The sequence below is a fragment of the Branchiostoma lanceolatum genome, chromosome 3 (assembly GCF_035083965.1).
Source record: "Branchiostoma lanceolatum isolate klBraLanc5 chromosome 3, klBraLanc5.hap2, whole genome shotgun sequence".
In the NCBI taxonomy this organism is placed as follows: domain Eukaryota; kingdom Metazoa; phylum Chordata; class Leptocardii; order Amphioxiformes; family Branchiostomatidae; genus Branchiostoma; species Branchiostoma lanceolatum.
The window spans coordinates 31,765,881-31,783,620 of NC_089724.1; the positions used below are offsets into that span (position 1 = coordinate 31,765,881).

Sequence of the window (17,740 nt, forward strand, 5' to 3'; positions counted from 1 at the left end):
TATAAAGAACTTTCTTATGTATGCAGTAGCTTACCAACCAGATGAAACTATTCACGGATCAAGTGAGACACTCACCATACTTTGTTGCTCTAGAAATTGACTTTGCTGCATACTGTTGAACATCTGGAATGGTTGTTTCTGCAGTGAACTGCATGAGTCTTTGCAAACCTCCAGTGCCTTGTAGCTCTAGTATGGACTCTGCATCCTCCAGGCAATTGGAAAGGACGTATAAGGCATTCACATGGAGGTCATCAAACTCCTGGAATGAATCAGAGACAAAACTGCAAATTCTGAACCACCTGTAGGATGTTTCTCCTTACATCACACCAACAGAACTAGAAATAAATATTTGCTAGCAGGTATGGACAGGTTAGTAATAGTATTTCTCTCAAGAGTTTTTACGACTGGATGCCCTTCCTAACACCAAGCCAAACCCTACTGTTGGGCTTAGGACATGGGAAATATGTGTTAAATGCCTTTCCCAAGGGCACAACGCATGGGTGCATGTCCTGACATGTCTGGGTACTCCACTGGGGATTGAACCTGGGTCTTATTGGTTCATAGCCGTATCCTCTGCCACTATGCCACACAGGCGCCACATTTGAATGTAATTAATGTTGAGGAAAAATTGTAACTATGTGACGTGATCTGTAGGGACATAAATTGAACATTATATGTTGTCACTGATTTATATCAGGAAGTTCTGTTTTTATTGAATGGATGAAGACCTTTATTGCACATTTTTGCCCCGCTGGGCTAAGCACAGGTCACAATTTTTGTTAACAACCACATACATATTCATGTGCATATACAAACTTAGTAGTACAATCTTAGACTAGTACTTTCAACTTCCTGTCGCTTCTTGGTAATTGAATAAATGTAGGAGGCTGTATGATAAGTTAGAGTTGGTTTATCGAAGGCTGTAAGGAATACAAATTTCTCTTTTACAAGTATCTGAAATGAGGGGGGTTTGCAGAAAAGGCAGGGCTGTCTACCTGGCCTGGCTAGCTGGCCTGTCTACCTGGTCTGTCTACCACGTCAGGCTACTCAGATCCCCCCATTCATACCCCCACAAATGTTCAGACACGTATGCAGCTGCGCCCTCTAGCGGAATGTATCCAAACTACACACAGTGTATGGTATAGCATATAGCGTATTGACCAGAAATCTATAAGTAGACATAAACTGCTGATCTAGATATTTGTTTACTTTTGTGAATTTCTAAGGGTATGCAAGTATGTAAGTAATAATGACGGAGAAGGAAAGGTTCTCGTGGTTGGTGTTGTGAACAGCGTTACTAGCAGTTTGGCTAAACAAAGGAACCACGTAACTGTCTGCCTGGTTGCAGGCGAAAAAACAGATGTTACCAGAGGGCGGGCCAGAGTATGTCCCCTGGCATCAATACAGAGTGGAGGGACTATGTGAGCACGTGGCTGTCGGCGGAAGTTGACAGACTAAAATGACTGTCATTTTCCCTTTATGATTATTACCGAAGATTTCTTAGTCATCATGATCGTACAGTATTGTCTGCTTAAGCCTTTGGACCGGTCCTAATCCCGACATATGTTCTAAGGAATCTCTAAACAATGATGGAAGTACTTTCGTATAGGTGTGTGTGTGTGACATTTAACACATGAACCAATTCTGTATCTCCATGGTAGTCCACAGTGGTACTGCAGCCTGAAACTGTCTGGCCTGTATCTAGAACAGAAACAAGTGGGCAACTGGAAGATGTCAGAATCTCAAGATGGCAGCGCCTGTCAATGCAAACGAGTGTAAAACAGATTTTGCTTAATATTGCAAACCTATTATCAAATTTCTTGGTTTTCGGATTCCCCATATTCTCTTTTTTCTACTTTTCTACTGTGTCATCAACATATCAGGTCTGGACTAACCTTTGTTCCCAGAAACTCAATCAACCTCTCCAGCCCTTCTGCTTCACGAAGAGTCACTCTTGTTTCAGCTGTGAGTAGGGAAAGAGAACAAGTAAAATGGAGGTTGAAAGATTGAAATTGCCACACAAATAGAAATCATTGCCTTCAGAGAAAGTAAGTACAGACATATGGTAAAATCTACAAGGTATCAACAATAAATTCATCGGTGCCTATTGAATACCAATTTAGTCATCTTATATCACAAAACCAGTCAGGCAATGAGTTTTCCTTGAAGTGTAATTCTTGTGCTGTACCGTGTATGGACAAAATGGAGCAACACTGCACCATTATTGTTGGATGCATACAAATGTATATAGACAGTACAGTGGTGGATGACCCTCCTGGAGTGTGGGGACAGCTGTCAAAGTCTTTGACCGAATCACCCAAACCAAAACCAAAACCCAAACCAGTGTCATCATGTTGGCAAAATGGTTAATTAGGACAGAGGTCCTGTGTTTATATCCCCTGACATTATAAAGTGTGGTGAGTTATGTACCATCTAGTGTGATCTTGGTAAGAGTGTCCAAGGCCACAAGTTGAATAGCAGGGTACTCTGACTTCAGGAGGTCCAGCAGCGGAGGAACACCTCCCAGTTCACGAATGGCAGCACGGCTGTGGAAGTCCTGAAGAAGACCATACAAACATCCAGTTATGCATCATAATCACAGCTTTGAAGCGGTATCTTGGCATTTGAATGTAAAATGTTGTTTCTTGTCAACATGTATGTACAGTACATGTACTGGTACAACCAGACGATTAACAAATTTGTTGGAATTACTGTAGCAAAATGTAACAGTGGGTATTTGGGCGGAGCTCAAATTGGTTAATTATATGCGCGAACTCTGACCCTGCGATTGAGACTGAGACCAACATTCCAGGCGGGGCCATTTTTTTGTTAAGGTCACGCATCATATCGATACGTTGCATGCTTTAAAATTTGTTTTGCACTCTTTCGTTAGATTTGGAGTCTGCAGGGAATGCCATGCATACGCTTGCTGTGGCCTTACAGATAAAACATGTTGTTCATTTTTCTTACATCTACCAGCCGACATAGGGCTTCTGTAGAGTTCTTCTGAACATCAGGATCAGGTGAGGCCATCAGTCGAATCAGGGAGTCCAGCCCGCTCTGTTCAAAGATGATGACTTTGTTGGTGAACTCTTGGGCCATGTTGGATATACAGAGAGAGGCAAACTCGTGGCAAATGGTGTCCTCTGAAGATTATAAAAAAGATCAAGTTAGAGCTGCATTGTACAGTGTCATGTGGATGACCTAACGTAACGTGTCCTATTTACGTGCGGGAGCAGTTTACGTCCAGTTTGGGTCATGTCCACATGTCGCGGTGTATCATGCCAAAGCCTGTTCTCATGAGCAACAAAGAACGTCATAAGTATGATCCTAAGCCATCTCTCTCTTTTATACAAAACAATGAAAAAGGTTTACGTCCAGCGATATAACAGAATAAACTCCTGAACCAGTAACAACGAGTTGCACGGAATCGTCGTGCATGACGTATTTCATATGTAATTCGACACCGCGTACTTCATCATGTGTTTCTAACTTACACGATAGCTAGTATCTTTTAAAAGTAGCTGACGTTAAACCTTTCTTTGATATTCAGACTATCCATGGTGATTCGATGTTTGAAACTCTTACCAGTTTTAGGAAGGTTTGATAACAACCTAGCGACCCCCGGACGGGCGGTTAATTTTTGCACGGCAAAACACAATAGCCATGCGTTTATCACGTGAACGCCACGTGCCGCGCATGTCGTTGAAATTCACAGATCAATATTGTTTTTTTCCATCGCGTCAAGCAAGCGGCGGGTCAACATAATGACTTTACTATCATTTGTCTGTAGACCACTTTGGATAGTTACTGTGCATTTTTTTCTGGTCTACTTTCTTCAAGCATAGCGCCAGAAGGGAAAAGACTGAGGTGGACGATAATGGGTTACGCTGGCACAATTTTACATCATATACATGTAGATACATGCTCGCACGGCGTTAAACAGGTGGAGAAAAACTTACAGACCATGCATTTTCTTTTTAGAAGAGCTGATATTTCTGCCCATGGGTTTAACATTTGGCTCTGTCCGCGCGGTTTTAAGATAAATACGTTTTGAATAAATTGAACGTTAACTGGTCACGTTACGTTAGATGTCTTAAAGTTTATTACCTGATACCAATTTTCTAGTATTATTTACCATACTTAAGGCCACACCAATTTAATTTGTTGGTTCTCGGATTTTTTCAGAAAAAAAGTGACAGGGCGAAAAAAGAAAAAAATTCACAAAAAGTCTTGGGTCAAGATAGAGGCTTACATAAGACAAAGAATGACAGTATTATGCATGTTTTCAGTCTTCCATGGCACATTTATGCAATGACTTCCTTTATTTCATCTGGTATTGTAATTCCAAATATTACGACTACAATCATTCGACCATTTGTCTAGTAAACAGATAGAAGTAGATATCAAACAATAATACAATAATAAATCTTGTTCAAAGGATTATCTTCCTTGCCACTTCGAAAAAAATATACAATAGCAATGTTGAAAAATTGGGCATACATTATGTAGGTTCCCCGCTATGACCCCTAACCGGGGGCCAACAGTGCTTTCAAATTCAACAAGTGAAAATGCATTCATGCATTTTCTACTTGGAACTTGAAGCAAGTGATAAAGGAAAATTCTTGTACATGTATGCAGATAGCAACTTATATCTAATCATACTTTCTAAAAACATTACCCCACAAAAAACAAACATGAAAACCCCCCAAAAAGGTAACTGTCTTAAGTATTAACTTTTGCTCTATAGCGTCGAAAGCAAAGTTTTTGTGAGACGCTCTGAATTTGAGTTCCTGCGGTTGAGCCCACAATACTGTTCAAACAGAGCGTGGCTGTAAAAAGAGCTCAACTTCCCAGGCCACACATACGGGGAAGTTACCGATTACATTTGTACATGTTGACACTAGAAACTGCGCTTATCCGCTAAATTTCGAATAGCTTAGTAATACTTACTTACTTACTTGGGCCTGTCGCCCATCCTTGGGTATAGGCCACGGACGAGGTGCCTCCATCCTTTGCGGTCCTGGGCCCTCTCTACCAGCTGCACCCATGTGTGTCCGGATGCCTTCACATCGGCCACTAGGTCCCTCCTCCATGTGTTCCTCGGCCTCCCCCTCTTCCGCTTCCCCGGGGGGTTCCACGTGAAGGCCTCCCTCGTGGTACTCAATGCTGGCTTCTGCAGTGTATGACCAATCCAGGTCCATCTCTTGTGCAGGATGTCGGTTGCCACTGGTCCCTGCCCGGTGCGTTGCCATGATAGTTCTTCATTTCGGATGGTACTGGGCCAGTAGATTTTGAGGATCTTCCTGAGGCAGGTATTTATGAAGGCTTGAATCTTCTTTGTTGTGCTAGTTGTTGTTCGCCAGGTCTCTGCACCATACAGTAGGACGGGTTTTACCATGGTGTTGAACATCCGGATCTTGGTACTGGAGGTCAGTTCTGATGATCTCCAGACTTTGTCCAGCTGCTGGAATGCTGATCTTGCTTTTCCTGTCAGTGCCTTCACATCTATCTGCATCTGTTCCACCCTGTTTGTCAATGACACTACCTAGGTATGTGAACTTGGCTACTTCTTCTAGTGGTTCTCCTGCAAGAGTAATGGGAGTACTGCAGTCTGTGTTGACTTTCAAGATCTTAGTCTTTCCCCTGTGGATCTTGAGGCCCAGGCAGGCAGAGTTTGTGTCAATTGTAGATGTGAAAAGCTTACGGTTATTTTAAAATATAGACCCTCTGAAAATATAAATGGCCTTCTATGTCTATCGTTGCCCAAACAAAATAATATTTCATGCGTTTACGGTATCATTTTAACGATAGGTATCCGCGCTATGCAATATGCTACTAGTTTTACTGTCACCACGTGAAAGCCTAAAGATATCGATGCCGCCGCCATGCGAAGGGCGAAACATGCTGTTGTTTACCGACATTTCCGACGTTTTAGATATTTTGTGGCCTCAAAACACATATCACAGGGGAAGTAAAGTTATAATTGTTGTTTTTACGTGTAATAACGGGGGGCGTCCTAACATGTCACGTTTTTTACGCGCTCGAACTCACGGCGCTTCATTGCTGGTTGCCAGAGAGTGGTCAGGTTTTAATGAATGAATGTTGAACACATTCATCTCAAGAACATACTTGGACAAAAAATGAATTCATACTGTTCATGGGCCCTTCACGCTCCGCGTTACAAGCGGAAAACTCTGTGAGATGTTTTCGCGAATGTTCATTCTGATTTTGTGCTACGCCAGATAGTGTGCCTAATTTACCACGCTTTTGTAATTTTGCTCTCTTCGGAAGTTGGTGATAAAGTTTAGAAAATGTAAATATGGCTTGTAGTCCACTATATTTCTAGCTTTCTTTTGACCAGAAAGTTTTGACTGTGTGCACATCTCACGTCATGTGAGAAGGCCTATATCTAGCGCATCCAAGCTCATGTTTTCATGGGAAATAGGCTACTACGCACTGTGCGCGTGGCCCGATGTACGTATTGAACGTATGTACTCACAAAATCATTACGAAAAAACGACACCGCTTACATCAATAATACTTATTTGAAAATATCTTCGCCATCATTGTTTTCAGTTTCCTTTTCATAGACGGTACCAATCACATGTTAGAGCGTAACATATCTGTGCGTTGAATCGTCCCGCCACCATCCCGGCCATTTCTTATGTGTATGATAGTTGTGTATCTGCTCGGCACAGGTCGTATATTTAGGTGACGGGCCGTCTAGCTACGCAGTGACCCTCTACTCAGCGCTACCATCATTGTCAAAATACTATTTTTTGACAAAACAAGAAATGAATATGTACACATTGTTTTTAATGCAAATGACAGCTATATGCATGAACTTCATTTATTTACCTTCCTTATCAGCGTAGTCAGTGGTCACAAATACGGCGTACTTATGCAAAATAAGATCAGTAAAAAATCTGTGACATGTTAGGGTGCGCAACAAGTTAGGGCATACCCCGTTACATCTTCTGTGAATGAATACCGGTAATTCTTCCGCCGTGCTGCCGATAGTGATCAGGAATTTTCCCGGTGCACTCCAATCGTTTTTCTACACGTTGTTTGATCCGCGTAATTTGTAAACAATGACTGTCAAAGCTATTTGTATGAAAAAATTGTATTTTAGAATTTCAAAGCGTCTTATTTTCCCCCAATAGCAACATTTACTTTGTAGCGAGATCGACCGATATGTTACGAGTGCCGTCAGGATTTCAAAAAGGCCGTCATAGCGGCGAGGAAATCTACGGCGCTGGGCCGAAAAAAAGCAAATTACAAGCAAAAATACCCGGGAAATACTGGCAGAAAAACCTTAACTTTCAATTTTAGAGGATCCCGGTTAGCAAAGCCCCCATTCAAAAAGAATAAAAGAAATGTGCCTTCTAAGATAAGAATGTACTGGGCGGATTTTGAGGGAATTATGTTTATTTGAGAGTGATTTTGTGAATGAGGATTTTTGTGAAATCAATTTTTTCTTTCCAATTCGGCGAAAAATAGAAGCGGTGATTCCGAGAACCAACAGATTAAATTGGTGTGGCCTAATGACATTAAACGTACAAGATTAGTTTAATTTGTCTTCTAATTGAAGAACCATTATTAAACTATAACGAATCACATTAAATATTGACATGCACAATACTTAGTGGCATAATAGTGTTGCTTTAGTTAAGTGCTGCAACCAATAATGTACAACAAAAGAATATTCAAGATACATACTTAACTGTTACCTACATTGTACTTTTAATTAATAGACAGTATCAGTAAAGCACAAAAATCAATGTTTGTTCTAAATACACATGCAAAACAAGGGTGATTAATGTCCACCAGATCTTTTCAGAAATATGTCAAAATTCACATGAAAGTAAGTTACCTTCAGGTGCAAGGAGAGAAAGGACCGCAGGGATACATTCTATCTTACGCATCACCTTCCGAACTTCAACTGAAAAGTAATGAAACACAAACTTAAGGTCTTAAATGCTGTGTCAGTGATGTCAACTTATACTATAGAGAGATTCGTTCGTTGAGACCCTTGTAGTGCCTAGTGGCACAGGGTAGCAAGTTTCCTAATTGCTGTAACGGTAGCAGGGTATATTTTTACAGGAAAGGGTTGCCAGCCCTTCCTCTTTAACAGATGAATGCTTCAGGAACCTCCTTGAACATTATATACAAGGACTCTCATTTTACATCCCCTCTGAAAAACGGATGCAACCCCAACTAATTAAGATGCCATTCTAAGGATTACATCAGGGTCTCACAGATAGGCCACACCATCTTAATTTTATGGATGATATCTGCGCGCACATTGATTTTTGCCTGTTCTCCAAAAAAAGACAAATCACCTCCTCCGAGGCTCCACGGAACTCCGGAACGTGCTGACTTATAATATTGCCATAAAAGGCCAGCATTGTGCCGGCTTGTAGTAAAACTCGTTATGTACTACCACAAAATATGTCAGCATCGAAGTTCACAAGAAAACTGGTAGACAAAGTGTAATTGTGGCTCTAACACGTTTCTGTTTCAACGATGAGGAGTTGAGGCATTGGTATGTTGAGGTCTCGCAGCGAGATTTGTGTGAGAATGCTTACTATGGAGTTCAATGCCATGTGAGTTGGAACTGCCTTTATGAGTATTGTCATCACAGTCATATATCATCCACGGTCCTTGAAGCCAATTACCTTCTAATAGTGTACTTCTTAACTTGGTTTGGCCTAATTGGAACCTGAGGAGCTCCTGTGAGGCTGCTACCTGTTGAGCTATATGGATAGACGAGATAAAATTTAAGTAAAGATGCACCTTACCATGCTCAGCCAGCACCCCAAAAGCCATACAGGCATTTCTCCTGACCAGTTTATCCTCGTTGCTAAGGAGACGGAAAAGTGGTTCCACTGCACCCAGTTCTAACATGGTGCTCCTGTTCTCTTCACCTGGTAAGGAAATGGAGATAGATTGTAAACTGACCGACGTGTATACTAAACATTGCAGTATTTTGAACCCTCCTGAACGGTCAACTTAAATCTTTTCATTCAGAACAAAAAACTGTAAAAATTCTGGATATTGATTTTGGGCATTCAAATTAGGGGACAATAATAACATTACACTGTTCTTCTAAGTATGGTGTGCGGCAGTTTTGAAGTGTCGTATCTTATAATCATCAAATTGATACTAGTAAATAACGTTGGCTGTTACGTTACTTCTTGCTTGTGAATAAAGACCTTATTATTCACTCACTCACTCACTCACTCACTATCCGGTTTAGCGTCTTCTTTTCCCCATCATCTGGGGGTTTGACGTGCTTGCATGCTGATGGGGGAGCTCGCCAGGTGCCTCTATTCATGACATTATTACCTTCGCCGAGAAGGTTATATTTTCGGTTACGCCAGCTGCGGGCTGGGTCTGTATATGTACATTATATGTCAAGAGCATATTAAGTGGAGAAACCTTTGATGGATCTTGTGTGAAGGAATCAGACAATTTCAATTAGGGTTCACATGGCGTTTTCCAATAGTAGTGGACTTTGTATGTTTTTGTGTTTGTGTGTAGGCAAAAAAAGTGATGGAAATGTTGATGGATCTAAATGATTTTTGGTAGGCAAGTAGCGGCTGTGGGAACGGAGGTCAACTTTGAATTGGTTCACTTGGCAATTTCTGTTGGTACTACAGCGGGCTGTGTATGTGTGTTTGTATATGGACAACATAACTTGAGAAGGTGTTGATGGTTCTGCATGATATCTAGTGGATGGGTAGGATTTGCAGAAAGGAAGGTAAAGTTCGACAATGGGCCTACTAGCGGGTACCTAAAGTACTGCAGCAGAGCTTTAAAGTTTGAGGTCAAATTTTCTGCAAGTGTAATGGCAGTGTGCCAAATTCTTTTTTGACCCAGGTTGCCCGATGTGCAACCTGGGTAGAAAGCTAGGTTGCCCATCGTCATTCCAGGTTGCCCCACCTACAATTCACTGATTTTTTTAGATTAAAGGCGTCCAGAGCATTTTATGAGGCTTGAAACTTTAAGTTTTAAGTTTTAGTAACACTATATCATTACATATTGATATTAAAGGGGCAAAGATACGATGTCGTCATGTGGTGAGAACTGATAGAAAATCCAAGCCCTAATAGACTAATCCTGACTGTCCATCACAATTAGCGATTCGACCAATGAGAGAGTGACTGCATTTTTATGTTTTAATTTTGCATTTCTACATTTTGACGGAGGTGGGCGGGGCTATGGTATTGTTCTATTTACACTAGGCGCGTGAAACTAAAAGATCACCATGTAGCTTATTTTTGTGCCGCTTTTGAGCACTTTTGATAAGATAAATCCGCACACAAATGTGGTAAACAGTGGCATTAAATGTCAATTTCATAAATATTACAGCAACTAGAATATATCTAGTTTTCAAGCCTCATAAAATGCTCTGGGTGCCTTTAAGTACATACAGTGTATTACATGGCCTCTTACAATATTTCTTAAAAAACGTTTTTGTTTCAAAATGAAATGGAATGATACACAACATGTAAATAACACGTCACAAGCCACAACAAACAAACCTATACAATTGTAACATGGCTATAAGTATCAGTTTTTTAACACCGTTTTTTGTGTTTTTTGGCGACGCCTCAGGGCCGAGCCTAATGGTATAGTATTGTGTGCAATTTGCAAGAATTCTAGAAATTGCATGAATTTGTCCACAGGCATTTGTAGTCTCGAGCCTAATGGTATAGTATTGCGTGCAGTTTCTAAGAATTCTAGAAATTGCATAGGAATTTGTCCACAGGCATTTGTACTCTACTGAAGGAGGAGGTTCTATATCTATCTATCTATCTATCTATTGGCCTGTATCAGCCAGGACTAAACAAGAGGTACATACAAGACTCATACAAAGCACATGATGTACTTCCCTCCACATTGCCCTATCCACCATCATTTTTCCTATTTGTCTCCATGAAAAATGGAGATATAATTTTGGGTGTGTCTGTGTGTGTGTTTGTTTGTTTGTTTGTCTGTCTGTTTGTCTGTCTGTTTGTTTGTGTTTCCGCACTACTGTAGTCAGCATAACTCAAGAACCTCTTGATGGATTACGATGATATTTGGTATGTGGGCAGGTGTTGTGAAGCCGAAGTTCAAGGTCAATTTTGGGCCCCCTGGTATGTGGCCTTGGTACTGCAGCAGAACTTCAATTTTTGTATCTTTTGACCTGGACGTGCTGTGCTCTTGATTTTTGAGTGGCAGATAGCTTGTGATGTAATTAAGAAGGGGTGTAGGTTTGGGCCCCCTAGCAGCTTCCTCTGGAACTGCATGGGCGTTTTTGTGAAAACCTTCTAAGGAGAATAACTGAACAAAGGAACAACGGATTTCCATGATATTTAGTATGCAGGTAGCTTAGATAGAGATATGAACAATGAAGTGCAAATTATGATAATTGGGACTTAATTTGCATAGCTAATGAGGAAAATCTATATTTGCAGTGTTTTCCATTATCAGACTCAAATACATGTACATGTAACATACATGTATGTAGTTTATGGAAAGTGGATCATCAACAAATACAAATTATGCAAATAAATTCCTAATTTGCATAATTAATGCAAAACACCATATCTCATCTAATTGGAAAATTATAGGACTGTCAATATGATATTTAGTATGCAGGTAGCTTAGACAGAGATATACATAATGTAGTGCAAGTTATGCTAATTGTGACTTAATTTGCATAGCTAATGAGGAAAATCTATATTTGCAATGTTTTTCATTATCAGACTCAGATACATGTAACATATGTAGTTTATGGAAAGTGGAGCATCAACAGATACCAATAATGCAAATAAATTCCTAATTTGCATAATTAATGCAAAAACACCATAAGTCATCTGATTGGAAAATTATAGGCCTGTCAATATTGCAACATGTGTAAGTTAGATAAAGGTGTTTAAGACCAAGCATATATTATGCAAATGTGTAAGTCATTTGCATGAATAGAATTGTTCATGGAGGTATGAGGTCGTGGAACTCTTGTTGTTGCTTGCTTCCCATGCTAGGGCTTTTCTAGTTTCCAAGTCTTTCTTTGAACACAATCATGATGTAAGAACCAAGATATTTGAAATTATCTACTCTTTGAATGAGTGTCCCAGAAAGTGTTCCAGAGATGTTCTTAATGTATTCTGTCTTTGATTCATTACAATAAAGGCCCACTAGGATGCAGATTTTTCCAAAGATTGGAGTAAAATTTTTGCATTTTTGATCAATTCAGCAACTAAAGCAGGAGGTTACATTCCAACCGGTACAAATTCCTGACTCCGTTGACAATCATCTTTATGGGTAATACTGTAAATGCATTTAAGTTCGCGTGGTTTTTATTTCGCGGTAGGGAGAAAACGGATTGTTCGCGGGGGTTTTAACTTCGCATTTGAAACAATATCCCCGCTACAGTCATAGATGGGCAAAAAGTTTTGCGGTGGTTTTAAGTTTGCGCTGAAAGTTTACCGCAAAAACAGCGAACATAAAACCACCGCGAACATTTTGAACTGCATTTATAGTACCCATTGAAAATGAACTGTGTCTTAGTTCTTTTCGCATATTTATATCCAAATAAAGGTGCATATATGGGAGTACACATGTATATCAGACACAAATTCATGTTCCCTGTTATATTGTGTACTAAGATGTTCTTATTGACTTACAGTTTATATTTCTAATCCCAAAAGAGTAATTATATAGTACCCAAGACATACTACTACATTTGTACATACATGTATGTAGATGAATACTCACATTTCTCTGAAAACTTGTAGACTGCCTCACATGCCTTACTCAAGACCTCTTCCTCGGGACTGCTGAGCATCAGCACAACAGTCTGGGCCTTCTTACTCTCCACTCCAACAGGATCAAACTACACAGTGAAAAAAAAACAGGTCCATGATTTTGGAAACGGTCAGAATCAGCATCCACTACCTTTTATCAGGAAGGGTGGCCTGGAGAGGTAGTGTGTAGCAGATATATATATAGAAGTGGTGACTCGAGAAGAAGAGGAATCAGTGACACTGAGCAAGACCATGGTTAAAAACCTGCTTTTCAACAGATCTTGCTCAAACTATTAATTGATATCATAAGTTGTAGACAGTACAAGATTCTATTTTGTGAATATTTCACCAAGTTGATTACATTTGCACCTTCTGTTGGACATGGCCGTCATTAGTAAAAGCAGTGCTGACATTTGTTTGTTACCTTCGCCGAGAAGGTTATGTTTTCAGTTGCGCCAGCTGTACGCTGGGTCTGTATGTATGTCAAGAGCATAACTCGAGAAACTGTGGAAGAATCTTCATGATTTTGGTAGGTGAGTAGCGGTTGTGGGAACAAAGGTCAAGTTCGAAAATGGCACATGGCATTTACCAGTCGAACCGCAGGTCACCGTAGAACGCTTTATTTTCTTTTTTACGGCGTCGGGCGGGTCCCGATTTGACCCCGTTGCATGGGTGTATTCAACCGCCCGTCGTGCAGCAAAAAGACCTTGGACTTACATAATGTTTATATTTTTTCACATCTACAGGATTTTCTCTGTACAGCCATGTAAATAGTTTGTGCTTAGCAAAATGACAGCAAACGTTGTGGCTTTCTAAACATAAGCGTTTTTTGGTCACTTTATTTATGCTCATCTTTTTTACAGTTTACCTAGAACCAATTAATTATTTCCACAGTGTGATGGACCATATCTTAAGCTTTAGATTGATACCAGAGTTCCTTGGTTAATTTTTTGGGAACCGGTTTTGCCCCCAAAAAAACGGACAACAGGTCAATTTGTAGGGCGTCTTATTCTTGAGAAGAAGATAAACACAATGTCCTTTCACCATGCTTTACAGAACTCAAAACATATCTAATGGTATTGGTCAACTTGCATATGAATCTCACTTTTCCTGGCTTCAAGATGATAATAGTCTTATTTGGAAGTGTTTCAGAATATTAATTTCAGACGGCAAAACATGAGCCGTTAGTTTCATCAACGTTCCCAACACCGGCTGAAAGTTGCAACACTGCACCTGACCTCGCCTGACCCCCGCGGCAGGAAAATGGAACGTACTGGTTGGGTTCGGTCGTTCGAACGCCAGAGTTCGAAGTGATTGACTTCAAATTTGACTATTTTGTAAATATCAGGTACCTTGTACTAAAACCTCTGTCTGTCCTGTACTTGACTGTTATCATGTCAATTATCATATTGCATGTGGTAGCCGCGGTCATACAGCTACTAATATAAAAAAAATGGGCTTTGTTATGCCACGCGAAATGTATCGAAATGTATCCAAAGCGCAGGAGTGCACGCATCGGTAGCTAGAACTAGGCAGAAATTTCACCACCGCAGAGTAGGTATTGTCGCAGTTTTTTGGGGGGCAAAACCGGTTCCCCTAAAATTATCCTAGAGACTGTGGTATCAATTTAAAGGTGAGGAAATGAGCTATCACGCGATGTAAATATCTAGTTGGGTCCAGGTGAACTGTAAATAAGACAAACACAAATAAACTGACCAAATATTCTTAATGTTTCGAAGGCCACAGCGTTCGCTGTCTTTTTACAATGCATGAAATATCTACATGGTTATACTAGGCAAATCCTGTAGATGTGAAAAAGTGTAAACATTATATAGGTCTGAGGTCTTTTTGTTGCACCACAGGTAGTTGTTTACACCCATGCAACAGGGTCCAACGCCGTCTTAGAGAAGGCTGCGCAGAACCGATGCGCATAGAGCTCTGCGGTTCGACTGTTACTACACAGTGGTAGAAATACTTTTTTTCAGTGTTCTGCAATATTGCAGAATGTCAAAAATTTTTTCTGCAATTTGAAAATATTTTCTGCAAATACACAAGACACCTTCTCAACTTGATGATGCCTATATATACTTATATTTACATCATATCTAGCTTTGCAACATTGCTGTTATTCTTTATTCTCACTCTATCTTTAATTTTTACTAGCAAAATTTGAAACAGGAATAACATACATGTGCGTGAAAAATATTCAAATGAATAGCGAAAATTGCAACAGCAAAAGCGTATCTATTCAATATTAAAATAATGAAAAATTCAAAATAAAGAAACCTCATGCAAACCTTGCCCTCTGCGTAATTTTATTTTTTATAAATTTGAAAATTGCTATCGGTTTTAAACATCGGACTCCGAGTTCGAACAATCGGCCCTCAAGACGGCCCGGGGATGTTATTGTTTTTCACGTGGGCGCCCCCTCCCCACTGTCTCGGCACAGGAGGAAATGTCCCGCCTTCTCCACGCAAGGCGGTGCTCTAGATCTATCTGAGTAGTTCTCAACTTCATCGCTGCCATCTGGACTTGAAGGACCATGGACTAATGTAGCAGCCACCGTTTCGTTCCTTCTGTCATTGCGCCCATGTCCTGAGTTCAGGCCCCGAAGAAATCGCATGCTTGCGACATACTAGAAACATCCGGGAATTGTTTTCCCGACTTTTGCCGACCTCGAGATCGTGACCGCGGAGATTAGCGAGGGTTGACGGAAATGCACGAATTTGACATTTTCTCACATGATTCGTCTCCGAAGTTATCACGGAAAGGGTCGAAACCCCCCGAAAAAACTGACCTCAAATAGAACCAGGCAGTCGGAACGCACCGAAACGCCGCCATCTTGCACGGCGGTGTGGGTTTCAGTTTATATCTACAGCGCCGCTAGTTTGCTTACTAGTAAGTCTATATGAATTATAATCTCCTGAATTGAGAGCCATTGAATCCCGAGTCTGATTTTTTTCTTCTGCAAAATTGCAGATTGTTGAATTTTTCTTCTGCAATCTTGAAAATCTTTTTGCATTTTGCAGATTGCAGACGGGTATTTCGAACGCTGCTACAGTACTGCAGCGGGCTGTGTACATGTATGTCTGTGTGTTTGTATGTAGACAACATAACTCGAGAAGCTGTTGATGGTTGTGCATGATATTTAGTAGATGGGTAGGGGTCTCAAAGAGGAAGGTCACGTTCGATACTGGGCCTCCTAGCAGGTTCATGATTTATGAACAGTGGATAGCTATTGGGGCAAGGAGTATAAGTGGTGTAAGTTTTGGCCCCCTAGCGGCTTGTTTGAAACTGCAGTGGGTATTGTTGTTATTACCTTTGGAGGTGAATAGCTAGAAAAGGGGTTGACAGATCGTCATGATTAATGTTATGTAGATAGCTTGGTTGATGCTTTACATAATTGAAAACTAATTATGCACATCAGGAGCTTATTTGTTTATAAAAGTTTATCTGTATTTCATAATAGGACTCTCAAACATGTGACATAACGCTAGGAACCATTAATTCGACACCCTTTTAATTCGACACTTTTAAGTATTGGCTTGCCAATCAAGATTCAGCAGGTTGATGCAAAAACTGTTAATTGCATTCCAATACGAGTTAAGTACTGATGTCAAAAAGGTACAGTCGTAAGTTCATGAAGATCAAACTTTGCAATGACGAGGTCGTCAATTTACTAACCATTTGTTTTAACGTTACGTATGTCATGGGAGAGGGAGCAGCGGCAACACACCGTCATAATGTCGACATTTTCTTCTTCATATCATAACATTACATATCTATACTTCTATCGATCAAAAGAGGAATAAACAATTTGTCCGTCAATAACAGCAAATAAGTCTAGTTTTGTCCTTGATCCAAACGAAGCGCGAATTATCCAGAGGCTTTGCGATCGCGTCTTCGGAAACCGCCATTTTGAATATTCCCAGAATCATACGGGTGATCACGTGAGCAATAGCAGACGATGCAGATCATTTATATTTATTCATTTATTCATTTTTCCCCTTTCCTGTCTTGGATTATTAAATAGACATGTCCAACAAGTGTTTACAGGTCATCAGCAATTGGAAATAGTAACCGACGTCAACAAATTAACTACTCTTTCTATTTTCCCCTATTTTCAAATGTAAAAGTCCGGAGCCACGTGCAAGCTAGTGCAAACAGGTCTTGAAGACCATACCAACCGTCTCCCTACGGGTTTAGCATGCTAATGACAAGGTTATACTATTATAATAAAATATTTGAATTTTGGCAGCAATTAATGCAAAAGTAAAGCTTTTGCATTCTTTATAAAAGACACGTGTTATTTTCATATTTCCGGAACATACATCCCAACAGCGGCTAAGACGATAGCGACACACGAGAGTTGTACTCCCCTCTACCGCATTGATGTTTGCTTGGTACAGGCCGATGACCTGTGTTAGGATAGTTTCCGTTTCCGCCTGGCATATATTTTTGTTTACCGGGCAGTAGTGCAAGCAAACGTTAGTTACTCGCATTTCGATAGCTGTAGCAGGCTTAAGTATCGGACCTCAAGGTTTATAATAGCCACGAAAGTGCAATGGAACATAAGAACGGGTCTGCCGCAGGACGATGTTTTTCAGGACTATTTATTTTGACCGCAGTATCGTGAGTGCATCAGCGGCGTACCGACGGTGACATGTGATGCCTGTAGTAACTAGTGTAAGTGGCCGTTGGTTGACAGATAAATCGGGAAATAACCGTTGTTCTGACTATTGAAATTATCGGTTGACAGCGACATTGTTGTATACTGTCGGATTAATGGTTCGTTTGGAACAGATTACGCAAGGCGCCGTCATATCCGGTCCTATGTTGAAGACGTAATTTTTCCGAGATATGTCAATGATTTGGAAGAGTTACACACATGTAGCAATTGCGGCAAAAACAACGTACACGATACAGTCAATGATTACCGA

General features: G+C 40.5%; 1 protein-coding gene across 4 annotated transcripts in view; it reads right to left on the minus strand.

Annotated features, from left to right (window-relative positions):
- LOC136431428 (armadillo repeat-containing protein 3-like) overlaps nt 1–17,740 on the minus strand; it is an 84,314-nt gene that overhangs the window by 42,908 nt on the left and 23,666 nt on the right. For 2 of the 4 annotated variants that reach the window (XM_066422800.1, XM_066422799.1), the window contains exons 3-9: nt 12,772–12,889; nt 8,805–8,930; nt 7,877–7,945; nt 2,971–3,146; nt 2,431–2,557; nt 1,896–1,963; nt 76–259 (exon numbers count right to left, since the gene is read on the minus strand). In XM_066422800.1, the coding sequence (XP_066278897.1) occupies nt 76–259; nt 1,896–1,963; nt 2,431–2,557; nt 2,971–3,146; nt 7,877–7,945; nt 8,805–8,930; nt 12,772–12,889 (868 nt within the window). Of the gene's footprint in view, nt 1–75; nt 260–1,895; nt 1,964–2,430; nt 2,558–2,970; nt 3,147–4,953; nt 5,300–7,876; nt 7,946–8,804; nt 8,931–12,771; nt 12,890–17,740 lie in introns of those variants that run through there. The other 2 variants (XM_066422801.1, XM_066422802.1) reach the window with 2 other exon arrangements.